This window comes from Xyrauchen texanus, chromosome 30 (assembly GCF_025860055.1).
Source record: "Xyrauchen texanus isolate HMW12.3.18 chromosome 30, RBS_HiC_50CHRs, whole genome shotgun sequence".
Lineage (NCBI taxonomy): Eukaryota > Metazoa > Chordata > Actinopteri > Cypriniformes > Catostomidae > Xyrauchen > Xyrauchen texanus.
Genome location: NC_068305.1, coordinates 5,814,063 through 5,833,079, shown reverse-complemented (window position 1 = coordinate 5,833,079; position 19,017 = coordinate 5,814,063). Strand labels below are relative to the sequence as shown.

The following is a 19,017-nucleotide window of genomic DNA, read 5'->3' as shown; positions in this document are numbered from 1 at the left end:
GCATTTAGACAATACAAAAAGTGGCTTTAAAAATCTAAATGTTGTTTGTTTTATTTCCATACATGAACATAATCTTTTTATTGACTACTTCCGTCTGCGCTATTTTTAATGGTTGGTCTTTGTACTCATGTTAGATGGAAGCTTTTGCCTCATCTCACAAGTTTTCAGCGACTCTAGTCATAAACACTGTGTTTTTAGGATGCTGTGTCAAGTTAAATGTAGTTTGAAACTAATTTTATATCTGTAATAAAAACAAATTATTGATTCAAAGAAAAAGACAATAGAGAAAAAGATAACACATACACACCAAATCAACATGCAACTTATAACCCCCACTAATATCCCTCCCCAAACACCAACCCCACCCTAACCCCCAACGAACACCCCCGTGGTCACGTGGTCACATGAACGAACAAACGAACACACACACACACTTTCTTTTTAAAATATATAATAAACATACAATAAACAATATATATAATAAACTAAACTTCTCTCTCCCCATCCCTTCCCCAAGAGTCCACTAAAACCGACAAATACCTAACTCACTTTCTAATACACAAGTCCCCATACCCCAGCGTTCTTCCTGCCACTCCCTCAAAAGCTGCCACCCTCCCCATCTCCACACACCACTCCGTATGGCGCTCCGTCCGACTTCCAACCCCTTAAAATAATTTGTCTGCCAATCATAATACTAATCAGAACCCAATATTTTATTTATTTGTCCCGCAAATTTATGACCGCCCATCACCCAAAATGCAAAGTCTGTGGCAAAATAACATTTGAGTGCACAAAACATCACACAAATAACTGAACCTTCAACCAAAAATCTAGGATCTTAACACACCCCAAAAAGACATGGATTGTGTCTCCAACTTCTGATTGACATCACCAGCAGGTGGGTGTGTCTTTAAGACCAAGCCTATATAATCTAGAGGGGGTCCAATAAAATTTATGTAAAATCTTAAATTGCATAAGGCAACCCTTGCATCTCTAGATGTAGACATTACATTATTTATAATCCTAGCCTACACTCATTCCTCCAATACAAAGTATACATCTTCCTCCAATAATCTCTTAATAAAAGTTAAATCTCCATCCCCCAAACTCTGAATTAGCAGGGAGTAATACACTGATGCCTCACAACCTTTTCCAAAAGCAGTAATCACCTCTCCCAGAGTATCCGCCGCTTTGGGGGGTGGGTGCTGCGCCCAAAAACAATACAGAGCAGATGGTGCAGCTGTAAATACCTGAGATCTGGCAATCCCAAAACGATGAGCCAAATTCTCAAAAGATCTCAACACTCCACTCTCATAAAGGTCACCGAGTGTAATAACCCCCCTCACAATTCACTCCGATTAGCAGAAAGGGGACTTATTAATACATAATTTAGGGTTCAGCCATACGCTTGAGGCAACATTTAAATGTCAGAATTAATCACACTGGACACTTTTCTCCATACCGAGTACAAATGCAAGATAACGGGTGCAACTTAACTTCTCTGATTAGTTTGATAAAAAAGGCTTAGCAATGGCAAAATAGGGGCAAGAACTTCCTGTTCAATATAAAACCAGGGAGGGGCTCTTTCAGGTGGATGCGACCAATGGGCCAAATGTCTGAGACCAAATGCATAGTAATAAAACAAAATCTTAGGTAGGCCTAGCCCACCTTTGTCAATCAGCCCATGTATCTTATTGAATTGTAATCTGGGACGCTTATCATTCCAAATGAAGGACTTCGCTATGCTATCAAATTGCTTGAAATAAGAAAGGGGGACATCTACAGCGAGAGATTGTAGCAGGTAGTTGAATTTTGGAATACAATTAATTTTAATAACATTAACCTTCCCAATCATAGATAAATGTAATGAAGCCCACCTGCCCACATCGCTTGAAAAACATTTTTATTAAGGGGTCTAAATCTAAAACTAAATCAGACAAATATGCTGGGAATAAAATGCCCAAATACTTATTGCCCTGTTTAGGTCACTGGAAGGTGCCCGGCTGGAAAGCCGTTACCGGGCAGTATGCTGTCAGAGCCATAGCTTTGTATTTAGAACAATTGACTTTGTATCCAGAGAACTTAGAAAAGGAATTAATAATTATATATAGATCTAATTGGTTTAGAGACGAATAATAAAATATAATCTGCGTAAAGCAAAAGCTTATGCATCATGCCTCCCGCCACCACCCCTGGAAAATCATCTTCCCTTGTTATCGCGGCTGCTAACGGTTCCAGGGCAAGACAGAACAATAATTGGGAAAGAGGGCAACCCTGCCGGGTGCCCCTATCTGGAGTAAAATAATCTGAAATTAATATATATATGTTTGTACCGCAGCTACCGGGTGTCTATAAAGTAACTTAATCCATCCAATAAAAGTATTTCTGAACATATATTTCCAAAATCTTAAAAATATAATCCCATTCTACCATATACCTTTTCGGCGTCAAGTGAGATTGCCGCGACTGGATACTGATAATTCGCCGCTGACCATATAATATTGATGAAATACCTAAGGTTATCAGAAGAGCTGCAGTCCCAAATAAACCCCACCTGATCTATATGTATAAGAGATGTCATAACATACTTAATCGGTGAGCTAAAAATTTTTACAATATTTTTTATGTCTAGCCGGATCAGGGAAAATGGAAGGCAACTCTTACCTATGCTTGGATCTTTGTCCTTTTTAAGGATCAGACTGATCCAGGCTTGTGTCGTGGTTGGCGGAAGCTTTCCATTCTTTAATAATTCAGTATAAACTTCTAACAAATTAGAGCCAATTCTGTAGCATAAAATCTAAAGATTCAGCAGCAAAACCATCTGGCCCCGGAGCCTTACCTGAAGGCAAGGCCTTAATCCCCTCGCCGATCACCATCCCAACCAGCAGATTTCACTGAGGGAACGGCAGAAAACACTCTCTCTGCTTTATGTATCTACCCAAAGGCTTCCCTGCTTTGTCCCCCAACTCAAAAGAATGACTGTCTTGACCTGAATAGCCAAAACTCCACCTTCCACTACAAAATAGTATTATATCTGTATTTCAATCAGGTCAATTCTCTGAGGCCATCAGACGACATTCAGTGCTTCAGCTCTGCCTCTGCACTAAAACAATAATGGCTCTTCCTAATTTATCTTTAATCTGTTTGAGACATTTGAATTGTAGATGCTTAATTATCTATATAATGAGTCCCCTACTCTTATTTGAGCCAGCACTAAAGAAAGCATGTCCACCCCATATCTTCCCAAATTTTTCAGCTTCCTGTGGGGAAAGATATGTTTTTTGAAGAAACACTACATCATATTTATTACTTTTAAGAAAAGAAATAGCCTTCCTTCTTTTTATGGGGTGCCCCAACCCATTCACAATTCACGTGGAGAGAGACAATCCACTCATATTAACATTAAACACTGACATACAAAAATTATAAAGAACACATTCCAACATTAATGTAACAATCAAACCCCAAACCTCACCCCTAACCAAACAAACAGAAAAACATGCGCATTAACCCTGCGCACGACAGCGCCAACTGGCGTCCATCCCTTTAAACTCAAACAGTCTATGTAAACCTACGAGAGTCCCCACGACAACTTTGCCGTCAGATTGCTCAAGCTCGGAGTTTCTATACAGATTTTGTGAGACAGAATTACATAAAATATAATCTATAAAACAAAATCCAGCCAATAAGCGTAATAAACACAAAAAAGCGTAGACTCATCCATATAACTGTTCCTCCACAGAACAAGCTCCAGCCGCTAGCGGAACCAGCACAAAATGAAACAAAGGAGGCACCCAGTTTACTTGGGCAGTCGAGTGTATGTTCAGTGAGTTAGGCCCGCTAAACAACAACATGAAAATCACCAAAGGGCTTTCTCATTCCAATGTTTTTATGAATGACAGAGCTTGCTGTGCGAATGTAAATTCTCTATGGCCATCCTTAGCATCTATTCTCAGTTTGGCCGGAAACACCAGAGCAAACGCGATCTTCCGTTGATTTAAGAGTTTCTTGCATTCCTTGAATCGATCACGTTTCTCTCGTTGAACTCACAAAGTCTGGGAACAAGAAAATCTTGTGGTTCTTCCAAGAAATCTTTCTTTTACTCTTGCGTAACATTTCTTTATCGAATGATCTCAGAAATTTGGCCAAAATTGATCAGGGCCTGTCTCCCTCCACGGATCTGTGAGCTCGCTCGGTTTCCAGCTTATGGCTTATGTCATTTCGAGCAGACTCGGAAAGAGCTCATCTAGGAATTTCACCATATCTCTGCCTTAATCATGCTCAGGACTTCCCTCTCCGATGACTCCAAATAATTGATCAGTTTTTCAACATCCAACAATCTTGTAACCAACACAGAGACTTCCGCTTCCATGGAAGTAATCAATCGACGTATTACAGCCAAATCCTCAAAGTCTGCGATGACTTTCGTCAGCATTACAGACATACTGGACAGCTGACACTGAATTTATCCCACCGCACCATCCAACACGAGTCCCTGGTCTCCGGGCCTGTCTGGTGTATCAGCTTGAGCGCGGTGTCTTGTAATATCTCCAGAGCCTAAGGATTTTAAATTCTTTGACATATTGTCTTCATAAAACAGTTAAGAATCAGCATGTATCGAATCTCACCGTTTTATGACAAAAAAAGGATTAAAAACTAGCAAAATGCGCAGAGCTCGCTGCTCACGCATCCGACCCTCGCATGGCGTCATGTGACTCTGCTCTAAAAAAAACGCATCTTGAGATCCCTGCATTCTATTGTACTCTGTTAAGCTGTCTTTCAGCACAAAAGCGAGTCTGTGTAGGGATACGCTGCCTGCTCTCTTGGTTTGACCAGGCATGTTGCCTGCCCCTTAGTGCCACAGATTCACAAAAAACATCAAGCTTGAATTGCTTTGATGGTAAGAAGATTCATTTGTGGAATTTACGGGGCATGATTGTGTTAATTTTTTTATTGTGTTAAATTACACTAAATTAACGTTAAATCGTCAGCCCTAGCCCATCATCATACAAATAGTTTTAAATGTCAATTTTAAATGTTTGTCAATTTGTAAAGTGATTTATTTACATTTTTATGTTTTAAATGGAAATACTACAGGTCCATACAATGAAATTCCACAGAAGTATGTGCACAGGGGGATGACGTATAGTGAGCAGCAGACAATGGAATTCACATCTAGTGCATAAACTCTCTGTAAACAGACAGTGTAATTTTTTTTTTTACCTGGAGCCTCTGGACAGTGGCATGAGATTACAGAAGTAATACACCAAAGACAGAATTAAATTACACACTGCATCTGCATCCTAAAGGGGGGGGGGACAAATCAACAAATTAGAACTCAAAATTTAAATTAAAACTAAATCTAGATATAGTTCTCTAGATTATATATATATATATGCCATATTAGTACTTCATCCAAAGGAGACAGTAACATGAGTGCTGCAAAATAATGGCCCAAAATTCAAAGGAGTATGAAAAAAAAAGAAACAAGTGCTCAAGGACCTTGAGTGCATTGGGAATTGGGCATATGGGGAAAAAAGCGGAGAAATGGTTATGATATTTTGTCCACCATAAATTCTACTATACAAAATCTGTGAATTACTAATTTTTATAAAAAAAATAATCAATCATTGTAATAATGGCCATTTGATTAAATATAACACATTTGTAGTTTGGTGTTGGAATATTTGAGCTATAAAGAGAGACTGATAGAAAGACAGAAGATAGAAAGGCAAGTTAACCAGTCAGAAGTACAAGTCAAGAAAAACAGGGTTCTCACCCCTAGTTCAGTTGAGAGCATGAGGGTTTTGCCTTTGGCAGTGAGATCTTTGTAGAGAGCATCAATCTCTGACTGATACTGCTGTGTCCTCTCATCTGTGGTCTGAGTCTCCACAGAAAACAACATATTGCCCACTCTAACACATACACATGAAAGTAATGCCATAAGACACAAAATAAATCCTGCTGCACTGTGAATGCAAACTATTCTGGCTACATAGCTGGAGATTTCTTTTAAAGCTATTTTATTGTGCTTTCATGTGGGCCTCAACAGCCCCAGACCTCATTCTGTAGAAGAGCAGAGAACATTTTATAATATTTCTCCTTTTGTGCTCTAAAATAAAAATAAAAATTGAAAGTCATGTGTGTTTGGCCAAGCATTCACTTCTGAATAAAAAATAAACTTGTTTTCCCTCTGAATTCATTTTTTTTTTTTTTTTTTACCTCAATGGCAAATTATGTTTTAAAGATGTATAGGTATTTTTACTTTGTATGTATAGGTATTCTGGTTTTTATTTTCAAAACCAGAATACACTGAAAATATAGCTAGAACATAATGAACTTTGCATGCAGGATGCTTTAGAATGGTTTAGGTGGAAGTTCTCACCGATCTCCAGTGATGGTGATGGTAAAACCGTCATATTCTTTTCCAGGATCCTTCATACTGTGTACTTTTGAGTTAACTGTGAAGCCGTCTCTGGTTTTACTGTTGAATTGCTTCAGATAGACAAATCACAGTGAAATACATCAGAGAAACATTCACAGCACCTTCTCCTGTATTCAGAACTAAGAACTATTTATTCTCAGTGATATACAGTAGTTGACCGATATATCTTGGCTGGATGGATGATACTGTATAACACTGATACAGCGGGGTCCAAAGACAACTAATGACAATGCTTCTATTTTGCAATTTTTACATAATATAATTCAATTGTAGCAAATGAGACCCATGCAATTGTAGAAATGAAATAAACAATAAACATTCTGCAGTCTTTCTCATCAACTGTTCATATTTAGAGCAGGTTTACAGTTTTAGCCTAATCCTAGATTAAACACTCATAATCATCATAATCAGCCTGTTACATACTGAAGGTATTTCTCAGATTCACATTAGACAAACAATGTTGGAAAGTCACTATTGAGTCAGTGCGTGTCTCAACAAAGATTTTATTGAAATCTGATTGAGTTTTTTGTCACATAAATCATCCAGCTCATGCTTTACTGAGATGTGGATAAGAACACTATGATAAACAGCTGTTAAACTTTTCTGCCGGTCATATTTAAAGTCCTAATCACACCGCCAACTACATGCAGTGACAAAGAGACAGAATCTCATTAACTTTCAATGGGAGCTGATGACTTCAGGCGATGAGAGCAATATTGACAGTTGGCATCTAGATGTGATAAAACTTTTTGAATGCTAAAACTGTGCATTCTACAAAATCAAAATCAGAAAAACAAATAAAAACAAATGGATGATTTGCAAAAGCGTTTGGAGTGAACAGCCCCTTAAAGTTGGTGGGGGTACTTGCTCTCTTAATAAGCATTTTTCAGATTAAGCAATGAGTTTTTTAAAAGCTTATTCAGGAAAGGAGTTCAACTTGGAAATGTGTGTCGAGATCCTCGCGTTCTGTTCTGTTCAGTCTATTTGAACAGCCTCTTGCCTGGGCTCATAGTCTGAGCCACTTATCCATCGAGTTCAGCCGAATACCACTGCTATCTGGGAATATTGCTACCCTACATACACTGTAATGAATAAAAAAACAATGTGGCATTTCAACGTCAATGAAAAAAACTGACTTTAAAATTCAAATATTATTAAATTGTTTTTAAATATTTAAGGAAAAAATTTGAACTTCGTTTATCTTTCAAGTTGACAGCCCTAGTCTGAAGCCCTTTTACAATCGCTTAAGCGACACCCTCTAGGGAGTTACGCCACGGGCTCCATAAAGGTGCTCGCTTTTTCGCCATTGTGTCTGCAAAAGACACGAGCCTGTGCAGCTATGCAGCATCAACATAAACTCGCAGTTCCCCAAATGGGCAAATAATATATCATTTTATGCTCCTTTGACTTAAATGGGGGAGGAGAGAAAGCCTGAAATGTAATGGTCTGTGAGCAAAACAACATAGAAATAACCTTGGGCAAATAGCCAAAACGAGGTCTTAACACAAACTTTGGATACACTGGAGCAAAATCCATTCACAAAGGGTTGACCTACAGGGCATGCAAATCACAGACTCTCTTAAATGATGCCAATGCAACTAGCAGTGCTGTCTTGAGAGTCAACAACTTATCAGTAACTGTTGACAAGGGCTCAAACGGAGCACCCGAGAGTGCCTCTAAAACAACAGATAAATCCAATAAAGGAACATGGACAGGACGGTTCTAAGCCTGCGTACCCCACCCATGAAGTGAGAGAAGAGAATGTCAACCAACAGAGACTCCATTTATAAGTGCATGTTCAGCCGCTATAGCAGCAATATAGACTTTAAGCTTTGCCAAGGCAACCCGGTCCTGAAACACTCCTGCAAAAATTCCAGCACTGTACCGACAGGGCAGTGAATTGGATTTTCACTTAAATATATAGCCTCCTCGGTGATAGAGCTCTAGCATTTAGAATGTTATCAACCACAGCAGGGGATAACCCATCATTCAAAAAAGCACCTAGTTGAGGGGCTACACCAATAACTTCCACAAATCTGGCCAGGGGTGCCAAATGCTGCCCCGAGCCTGAGATAACATGTTCGCTCTGACTGGAATCTCCCAAGTTGTCTTTTCCAGGAGAGACACCAGAGTCAAAAATCATACTTGAGACAGCCAATACAGCGCCACTAACAGAAGCCGAACCCGATCCTCCCGAACCCTCTGCAGAACTGTGTGCAGCACACTGATCAGTGGAAATGAGTAAAGACATGCTCTTGGCCACTGATGCAACAGCGTATCGATGCCCAGTGGTGCCAGGGGCGAGAGAGAAAACCAAAGGGGACAGTGCGATGTCTCGCTTGAAGCGAACAGGTCTGCTTCTGCTCTGCCAAACCTCCTCCAGATATGTTCCATAATCTGAGGATCTAATGTCAATTTCTCCAGGCATCAGACCCTGTCTGGATAGGAGATCCGCCCCTAAGCTCAACCCACCTGGAACATGTATGGCTCGTAGAGATAGTGCATTGACCTGTGCCCACAGAAGAATGCGACGGCCAGCCTTAGCATCAATCGAGAGAAAGTCCAAATGGAACCGGTGAACTCAAAGGCATTCCTAACACGATGCGCTTGGTTGGAATACAAACCATCGTGTGTAATCAAACAGCTGTCTGAAAAGAGCGACATCCATTCCGCCATTGAAAAATGCAGCAGAGATAGCAGTGCATGTCTCTTCTCTCGCCAGAACGCCCGCTTGATCCACGAAAAGGGCAAATAAATTTTTTTTTTTAAAAACCTCACATCTCCTGATAGAATCCAGAGAGAATATTGCCACTGACAAAGTACACTACAAGTTGGTTTGCCATCACTCAGTTGGGTGATATTCTCTTATTCCAGCCCCCTCGTTCTGTGGCTGGGCTCACTGGTCCATGCTTGATACCATCTGCTGCGAGCAGCACTTCGAACAGACAGATGAGAGAGACGCAGAGGCTGCTCCTCTATTGCATTATGGCGGTGCGGACAGACACAGTGGCTACTCCGGGTCCTAAAAACGGTGTTTCTATGTCTTTTAGTCTCTTCCCTTAATCATCAAACTGCTTTCCTTCAATGCTCAAACATAAGGAAACCACTTTACAACATGTCTACAGTCACCAGTGCCTTCTGGAAATCGGTAGTGCATTTAATTATAACCCTTCACCGGTGACCACAGAGAAGCTACGGAGCCTTTGCCTACTGCAGAAGCCAGACACTGAGACAACAGCCTCGCCCACTGGTGCTACAAGGAGGCATCACAAGCGGTGTGAGAGAGGATGGAAATGCAAGCGTGGACGTATACCAGCTAGTCTAAATGCTAACCTCACCAGACTGGCTCTTCCAACACTCCTGTTATCAAATGTATGCTCACTTGACAATAAACTGGATGATATTCAATCTACACTATGTGAGATGAGGGATTGCTCGGTGTTCATTTTCACCGAAACGTGGCTAAACAACAACATCCCGGACTCCGCCATTCAGTTGCACTGGCTAACCTATTACCAAGCAGACAGGGACACAATGCTGTCTGGTAAGACTCGCGGAGGTGGCCTGTGTGTATATTAACAAAGGATGGTGTAACAATGCTGTGGTAGTCTCCAAACACTGTACATCACTGGTGGAGTTCATGTTTGTGAAGTATCGCCCCTTCTATCTACCGTTTCAGCCATTGTTATTGTGGCTGTGTATATTCCCCCTTGTGTCAACGCCAGGAATGCTATTTGCGAACTGTACAGCTCTATCAGTGAGCAACAAACTAACAACCCTGATGGCTTTTCCATTGTATCTGATGAATTCAACCACGCAAATTTAAAGACAGTCTTGCCAAAGTTTTACCAACATGTGAACTTTGCAACAAGGGACAACAACACACTGGACTTAGTTTACACAATTGTAAAAGAATGCATACAAGGCCCCCGCCCCCACCTCGGGTACTCAGATCACATCTCTGTTATTCTAATCCCAGCATACAGACCACTTCTGAAACTCACCAAACCAGTTCAAAAAGGGATCACAGTATGGCCAGAGGATGCTACCCCAACACTAAATCAGAAAGTGCAATGATGATGTTACAATCACCAAGCCATCACCACACGTGCCAACCAGAAGCCATGGCTGACAGCAGAGGTCCGTGGGCTGCTAAAGATCTGGAATGATGCATTCAGATAAGGAGATAATGTTTGGCACTCAAAAAGGAGAGAAAAATATTCATCGCTTCTACGCGAGTCGCAAAAAACAAACACGGGCTTAGACAATTCGTGTACTGAAGAACAGTAAATCTGACTCGATGGCACAAAAGCGAGCACCTTTATGGAGCCTGTGATGTAGCTCCCTAGGGGGCATCGCTTAAGCGCCATCAGCCAATAAAGTGCTGTGATTGTATAATGGCTTCAGACCACATGACAATCGGACAGTGTCCAATAGCGATCATACGCAGCTCGAGTTCTCTGAAACTGAACCGATTCTTATACAAATTAGAATGACGTGTCAATAATAGACAGTATTCTAAGTTTGATTGATAGATCGTTCATCTTGTTAATACAATTCTGCATTAAGCACTCTTGCAGTTTTTATATACACTCTCCCATGCACAAAGTTTTGATTCCTTGCCAAATTAGAATGATATCTTAGTTTTACCTGCAATATGTCTCATCTGTGCTCAGATTTTCAAAAGTTATGGCCAGACGTGCAGTAAGAGCAACAGCAGTAGAAACGCCCACTAGTTACATACAGAACCAGTGACTAGCATTAGAATCCTAGAATCCTTAATAGAATCCTTTATTTTGGTCACACATTATACACACAATTTTTTGCATATATACAGTGAAATGTATTAGTTTTCACATATCCCAGCTAAACTGGGGTCCGAGTGCAGGGTCAGCCTTGATACGGCACCCCTGGAGCAGAAAGGGTTAAGGGCCGAACAGTGGCATCTTGGTGGTGCTGGGGATTGAACCACCGACCTTCTGGTCAGTAACCCTGAGCCTCAACCACTGAGCCACCACTGCCCCCATCAATCCCTGGCAGTGTCAATGGGGATTAATGGTCATGTTACCTTCATGATGGGCAGTAGGTCCTCCACTTTATTCACACTCTCCAGAGCCTGCTTCACTTCCTGAAGACCTTGTGGGTTATACGCCCTGATGGAGAAAGGAGACACCAATTAATTAATGAAAAAGGTGAATGAACGATAAATGACTGAATTAATAAATGACTAAATGAGGTGTATATATGAATGAACAAAATGTGTTAATAAATCAATGAATGAGGTATGTGATAGAAGTGTGTGAATGAATGGCTGAGAAAGGTGAGTAAATTAATGAACAAGGTATTTTAATGAATAAATGAACTAGGAGTGTGAATGAATGAATCAGTAGTATAAACAAATGAATTAACCAAGTGTGTGAATGAATGCATGAATGTGTACAGTTTATGTTAGTAAAATGAGTCTCACCTGTGATAAACCAGTATCCTGTCCTTTACAAAGCTGAGAATGCTAGTGAAATATTCCAAATATCTGATATTGATGATCTGCCCCCTGTGAAACAACAGCAACAACGAAAACTAAACTTAGTTTACAAAGCTTAAAAAAAACTGTGTAGGCAGTGCATTAGATTAGGAGGCAAATGCTTGACAGTCAACTGAAAAGGAAAAAAAATGAGAACAACTAAAAACATCAGTGTAAGACCCCGTTTACACCTGGTATTAAGATGGGTTTTTGATAATCCGATTACATGTGGTCAGCTCTAAATACAGGTCTAAAACATTTTGCAAAAACCATATACGAATGTGGTAAAAACACATATGACCACATCACATTTGAGGCGTAAACACTAATCCGTCCTGAATGCATCATGGCAGCAGCGAAGAGCCACCCCTCATCTGTCAATCAACCGCTGAGCTAAAACAAGAGTTTAAACTTTGCCAGTTACGAGCAGTTTAAAAGGAAAAAACATCCGATCTGAAAAGAAGCGGATACATACACAAACACAAGAACTTCATGAATCTTCTTCAGTGTGTCTGAAATCAACTTGCAGGGACCAGCTCACCCGAGACGCATCTTAATACCAGGTGTAAATGGAGTCTAAGTGAACAGAATGGTTCCTAGCGTGTCCACAACACATGATGATGATGATGGGAATGACGGCTGACTATTGAATCCACATAGATAAATCCAACAATCCCATGGCAATTATATTTTACTGTATATTTGGAAAAAAATTATGTGACATTTTAAAAACTACCTAAAGTCACAGGACTTAAATAAGAAACTTACATGTGTGTAACATTTGCTAAGGTAGGATTGTTATAAAGTTATTAAGACTTAAGACTGACAGCAGTACATTCTGTGTGGACAGGAAGTGACATGCTGAGGGCAGATACGGCACCTGATGAGGTTTATGTGGTTGTTAAATCCTCTGCTAAGTGTCCTGGCAGGTATCTGATCCAACCACAACACAGGCTGGTCTGGATCTGCAATTCTGCACACACACACACACACACACACACACACACACACACACACACACACACACACACACACACACACACACACACACACACACACACACACCAATCAGCAAGCCTGTGAAATGCTTAATAACAGCCTAAGGAAAACCTGTGTGATAAGCTCTCAGGCACATATGCTGGAGTCTGACCTTCTCCATTTCACTGCGATATCAAACATGTCTCTCCACTGCAGCTGTCTGGTCTTTCCATTGACTCGAACCTTTGAGTTACTCCAGGTACGCTGCATGGCCTGCATCACCTCTATGGTGGCCAAACCCATCGCTATACAAACACACACAAAGCAACTTAATCAGAGGCATAGACTAAAAAAACATGCAGGGCTCTATTTTCTTGAGGGAGCAAAGTGCAGCGCTATGCGCTACGACCGCGTACATTACTTGCCAGCACAAAGTGGTGGTGTAGTGGTCTAAGCACATAACTGGTAATCTGGTAATCAGAAGGATGCCGGTTCGAGCCCCACAGTCACCACCATTGTGTCCTTGAGCAAGGCACTTAACTCCAAGTTGCTCCAGGGGATTGTCCCTGTAATAAGGGCTCTGTAAGTCGCTTTGGATAAAAGCATCTGCCAAATGCATAAATGTAAATGTAAAGTGCAAGTGGGAAGTGTTTGCGCAATCTGTGGATGAACGCATGCAAACGGTGAAGTGGCGCAAAGCGCAATTTGTTATTTTCCTGAGAAATAGTTCATTGTGCCAAGACTTTTCAAATGAGAATCACATTTTCCATGAGACTAAAAGGAGCATGCCACATTCATGCATGACATTCATCAAGGACGCAGTTAATGCACAAAAGAATGTCATTTTCAATTCTTTTAATTTATTGCATACATTTCATTTACACTTCCAACTTCTTATGAATGTGCGGTCTTTATTTATATCGCTGGTGCTTGAGGGAATGGACTATGTAATAAGACACAGATGGTGGAATAACCGGAGAAAAACCTCAGAATTATATTGCACTTGATATAACCAAGCCCAAATAGGGCCTGCAGTCCCAAGCCATGTGGACACTTTGACACTTTGGCTTGAAAGCCAAGTTTTCAGTTTCCTAACCGTGTTGTTTTCCAAAATATAGAGTTTTAGAGTGTGTTTTTGAAAGTCTCTGTTTTTGGTGGAGGATAACTGTGGATGAGAGGAGTAAATATAGTCAAATAAATGCACTTTCAAACAAAAATGTGTTTGTGTGGACATGACCTAAAATTCACAATTTCAGGGAAGCAAGATGCAAACATTTGTATCAGTCCACCTAGATAAAAATGTACAGGTATATTAAATGGAATGATAAAAAAAGGAACATTAAAAGTGCAAGGCAGAGCTGAAATACAGAATGCCGTCTGATGTGAGTTTTTGTTATTCAGCAAGACAGTCATACTTTGGGTCAGGGGACAAAGTAGGGAATCTTTTGGCTAGATATATAAAGCAGAGAGAGTCTTTTTCTACCATTCCCTAAGTGTAATCTGCTAGTGGTGAAATTTTTACCTAGGCCATTGATTTGAGATCTTGATCTCTATAGTTCCACGTCTTTGTCTACTGATGAAGATATTAGTTGTGTGACTACAACTAATTAGTTTGTGTGACTACAGGCAAGGCTCCAGTTCCAGATGGCTTTGCCGCTGAGTTTTTTTTAGATCTTATGCTACAGAACTGGCTCCCATTTTTGTTAGAAGTTAAACGGAATCATTAAAGAATGGAAAGCTTCCGCCAACCATGATGGATCCCGATCCGAATCCAGCTAGACGTAAAAATATTTTCAGAAATTTTGGCTAATAGCTTAAGTAATGACATCTCTCTTATACATATAGATCAGGTGGGGTTTATTCGGGGCCACAGCTCTTCTGATAACATTAGGCATTTCATCAATATCAATAATGTGGTCAGTGGCAAATGATCAGACTCCAGTCGCTGCCATCTCACTTGACACAGAAAAGGCTTTTGATATGGTAGAATGGGATTATCTTTGTAAGATTTTGGATATGTATGGGTTTGAGTACATTTATTGGATGGATTAGGTTACTTTATAGACACTCGGTAGCGGCGGTACAAACAAAGGATTTTTTTATTTTAGATTATTTTACTCTGGATAGGGGCACTAACATTGATCTGTCTTGCCCTAGAACCATTAGCAGTCGCGATAAGAAAGGAAGATGATTTTCCAGAGGTGACGGTGGGAGGGGTGCTATTGCTTTTTGCAGATTACATTTTATTATTCATCTACGACTCTATTTGATCTATGCCTGACATGTGAAATTTCGGGGCCTGGGTAGCTCAGCAAGTATTGATTTCTGCCATTCTTCTCTGCAGATCCTCTCAAGCTCTGTCATGTTGGATGGGGACTATCAGTGGACAGCCATTTTCAGGTCTCTCCAGAGATGTTTGATTGGGTTCAAGTCTGGGCTCTGGCTGGGCCACTCAAGGACATTCACAGAGTTGTCCCTAAGCCACTTTTACATTGTCTTAGCAGTGTGCTTAGGATCATAATCCTTTTAGAAGGTTCTTGGTCACTTCTCTTACCAAGGCCCTTCTCCCCCTATTGCTCAGTTTAGCTGGGTGGCCAGCTCTAGGAAGAGTCCTGGTTGTTCAAAACTTGTTCCATTAAAGAATTATGGAGGCCACTGTGCTCTTGGGAACCTAAAATGTAGACAAAATTTTGTTGTAGCCTTCCCCAGATCTGCGCCTAGACACAATCCTGTCTCTGCTGCCCTCAAGCTTTCCAAAGTTGAGTAGCCCTGCTCTAGTCTAGGGGATCAGTGGAGGAGAAACAAGAAAGAAAGAAAACAACTAATTTTGTAAATTCAGGTCGATCAATAAATTAACACTTGTGAAAATTTACAGTACGGGAGGAAAGTGAGGAGAAAATAGTACAGCATGGTATTTCCAGAAAAGGGTGGTTAAATGGTAAGAAAGACGTAAATCAAGGGAAGAACAAAGACATAAAAGCATAATTTGCAATGACCGTATCTAAAAAGTGTCCTTTGTAGGAGAATCAACAAACTGTGTGTAAAAACACTCCAGTAAAGATTTGTTGTAGTCAATGTGCGCACTTAAGTCCCCCAAAATAATAACTGTCTTGAACTTGGACAACACTGACATGGATCAGAAAATTCAGTCAAGGTGGCTTCATTTGACTTGAGGATTTTAAACTAACAATGTGGGTAGCATAAGGTACAGAGACACTTAGAACAAGTTATTAAAAAAAAAGAAAACAATGGCACAGACATAAGGCTTATGTTGTACAACAGGTTTTATATATATATATATATATATATATATATATATATATATATATATCAAAATGATACGCCCACTTCTACCATTGAGACAAAAGAGATCGAACAACCTGTACCCAGAAGGAGTAGTTTTATTAAAAAGACCACTATAATTTTGTTTGTGCCAGGTTTTAGTTATGCACAAGTAGTCCAGTTTTTCTTTTTTCTTTGATAATATCCGATATAAGCAGAGCCTTGTTGTTCAAAGAGCATGCATTAAGCAATGCTGTTTTCACCAGACTCAGAGACTCGGAGGAAGACGGGGTATAATCCCAAAGGGGAATACTCTGTGAATTCTCACCCACAGTAAATACAAAGAGACATAAATTCTGGGCAAGGTGACAACAGGTAAAACTCACAGGTAAGAAAAGCAGTCCGAGTTTAAGTAGTGATCCCATATCGCAACAAGGAATTATTAAAATACGTGCAAAATGTAAAACCTGCGCTGCCATTCAAATAAAAATAAAGAAAAAATAAACAGTAAAAGGAGTGGCAGCCAAACGCCAGCGTTCCATTTTTCAATGGGAAGCCAATCCTTTAAAAAAATATTCTTTCAAAAATATTCAAAGTTAAGAGACCCTTGGTTGCAAGAAAATGAAATCTCCTTGAGCACACCTGTATATACCACTTTGTGCTCAAACTGAATTCCTTTTCCAGATTAACCCAACCTAATATTACTTGAAAATAAATGATGTCTGCGTGTTGCTCTATGCGAAACAATGGTTGAATGTGGGTCTGATCTTAATTTGATAATCAAATATCCACCTAAGCGAAACTACAATAAATGCTACAAAAGAATCATGAGGGATATGATTTAAGATTTTAAAGAGTTCTGACCTCTGTTTATTCTGAGGTTTGGTAAGAAGCCTAATGTGTCGTATTGCATTAGCGTGCCAAGATGATCTGCTGTACAGATGAGCTTTTGAACATCTGCAGAGTAGCTTTCAAAATTCTGAGGTAGAACGTCTCTAAAAATGTCATAGAGAAAAAAAAAAAGAGAATGAAATGTTAAAACATGCCAAGATATACTGACATATTTTTTTTTCACAAATACAGAAGCAACAAAAACGTTATGCCTATAAAGGCAAGAAATGCTGTCTAGGCCTCATTTTGCTTGTAAACTCACTTAATATGAGGCTGAAGTCCGGGCTGCTCTTCATAGTCCTCTATGAGGAAGGGAAGGTTTTTAGCCCAGTGGTTCTTAAAGTTTCCCGGTAAATCTTGATCAACATTATATTCAGCAACAGGTACATCCAAATGAGAGTGCAAATAACGGGAGTACTCTATCACAAATTAAAAAAAGAGAAGTCAGAGAAAGAAAAACAATGAATTAGTTGTAATGCTAAATGACTATCTTGCATTAGGTTTTTTCAAATGTATAAAAAATTACCTTTAATTACTAAATTAAATTATAGAGTAAAAGATTTTTAGTGCTTTAAAGATATATTTTTTACCATTAATAAACACTTTTACATTACAGGGATGTAAAAATGATTGTTAAAATGATAAATCAATGCATCGATTGCAGAATTTAAAAATGGAATATTCAATGCATTGATTGGCCTTTTAAAAATTAAATATTCAATGCATTGACTATTAAATATTGTATATTTAGTGTATTGATTGTGGAATATAAAAATGGAATCTTCAATGCATCAAATGCAAAAACAAATAGAATATTCAATGTATTGATTACAGATTTTAAAAAAACTGTATATTCAATGCATCGATTGCAGAATTTAAAAACTGAATATTCAATGCATCGATAACAGAATTTAAACATTTCAAATAATTACTATATAATACTGTATTCTGCATTAATTTTTCATTCAGTTGTTAAAATTCTACAAATTAGGATCACTAATCTATGTCCAGGCATGGATACATTTGTCCATGCAAGTACAATGCTTAGGTGTGTTCAGCATCATTTCAAATATAATTACACTCCATTTGTATTCATATTTTAATGTGCATGTACTACTGATATGCTAAATATCCTAAGAAATCAAGCTCTGATGTCTCACCTCTGAGGTATTTGACTTTGAGATACTCAGAGCTGGCCTTTTGCCCCAGGAGAGGGTCATTCAGTAGGACTTTGGTCTGAGCTTTGATGCCCTCATAAAACTGCCCCATGGCCACATGACTGAGTCCCTTCATGTACTGGCACACTTCATTATAAGGCTCCAGCTGCAGACATCTCTGAAACACATGATAAAAATGACATGAAAACAAACTACTCAAAATACAACCTCAGCACTCAAAGTTCATGAACCAAATTCAAATGTGCGATCAAAGCACATCCTGTCATTAAATGTTATTGATGTTTTAAAGAGGTACTTTGGAGATGCACTACTCTACACATGTCATCCAAGCAAAGCTCCAATAAAGAGTCAGCAAATATATAACTAAAGAGATATAAATTATATAAATAAAGAAGTATGCAGAAGTAACTGCAGCTCTAATCTATATTTTGATGATCTGTACACCAAAACAGACTAAATCACCCACCATTAATTGGTTCCAACTACATATTAAATATAAAATTCTGCCATCAATTGTTGTTCCAAATTTGTATGATTTTCTATCTTCTGGGGATACCAAAAGGTGATGTTAGGAATAATGTTAGCCTCAATCATCACTCATTTTCGTTGTATGAGAAAAAGATGCAATAAAAGTGAATGGTGACTGAGGCTAGCTGTGTAACATTTCCTTTTGTGTTCCAGGGAAGAATGGCATACTGGTTTAGAACAACATGAGGGCGAGT

The 19,017-nt window shown here is 39.4% G+C and overlaps 1 protein-coding gene across 1 annotated transcript in view; it reads right to left on the bottom strand.

The window, feature by feature from the left end:
• The window catches only part of ttc13 (tetratricopeptide repeat domain 13), a 40,732-nt gene that overhangs the window by 3,195 nt on the left and 18,520 nt on the right, over positions 1 to 19,017 (bottom strand). Inside the window, exons 11-20 of the mRNA XM_052098587.1 lie at positions 18,278 to 18,452; positions 17,380 to 17,536; positions 17,091 to 17,221; positions 13,117 to 13,249; positions 12,847 to 12,939; positions 11,913 to 11,996; positions 11,514 to 11,598; positions 6,386 to 6,495; positions 5,780 to 5,915; positions 5,224 to 5,303 (exon numbers count right to left, since the gene is read on the bottom strand). Coding sequence (XP_051954547.1) covers positions 5,224 to 5,303; positions 5,780 to 5,915; positions 6,386 to 6,495; positions 11,514 to 11,598; positions 11,913 to 11,996; positions 12,847 to 12,939; positions 13,117 to 13,249; positions 17,091 to 17,221; positions 17,380 to 17,536; positions 18,278 to 18,452 — 1,184 coding nt within the window. The remainder of the gene's footprint in view (positions 1 to 5,223; positions 5,304 to 5,779; positions 5,916 to 6,385; positions 6,496 to 11,513; positions 11,599 to 11,912; positions 11,997 to 12,846; positions 12,940 to 13,116; positions 13,250 to 17,090; positions 17,222 to 17,379; positions 17,537 to 18,277; positions 18,453 to 19,017) is intronic.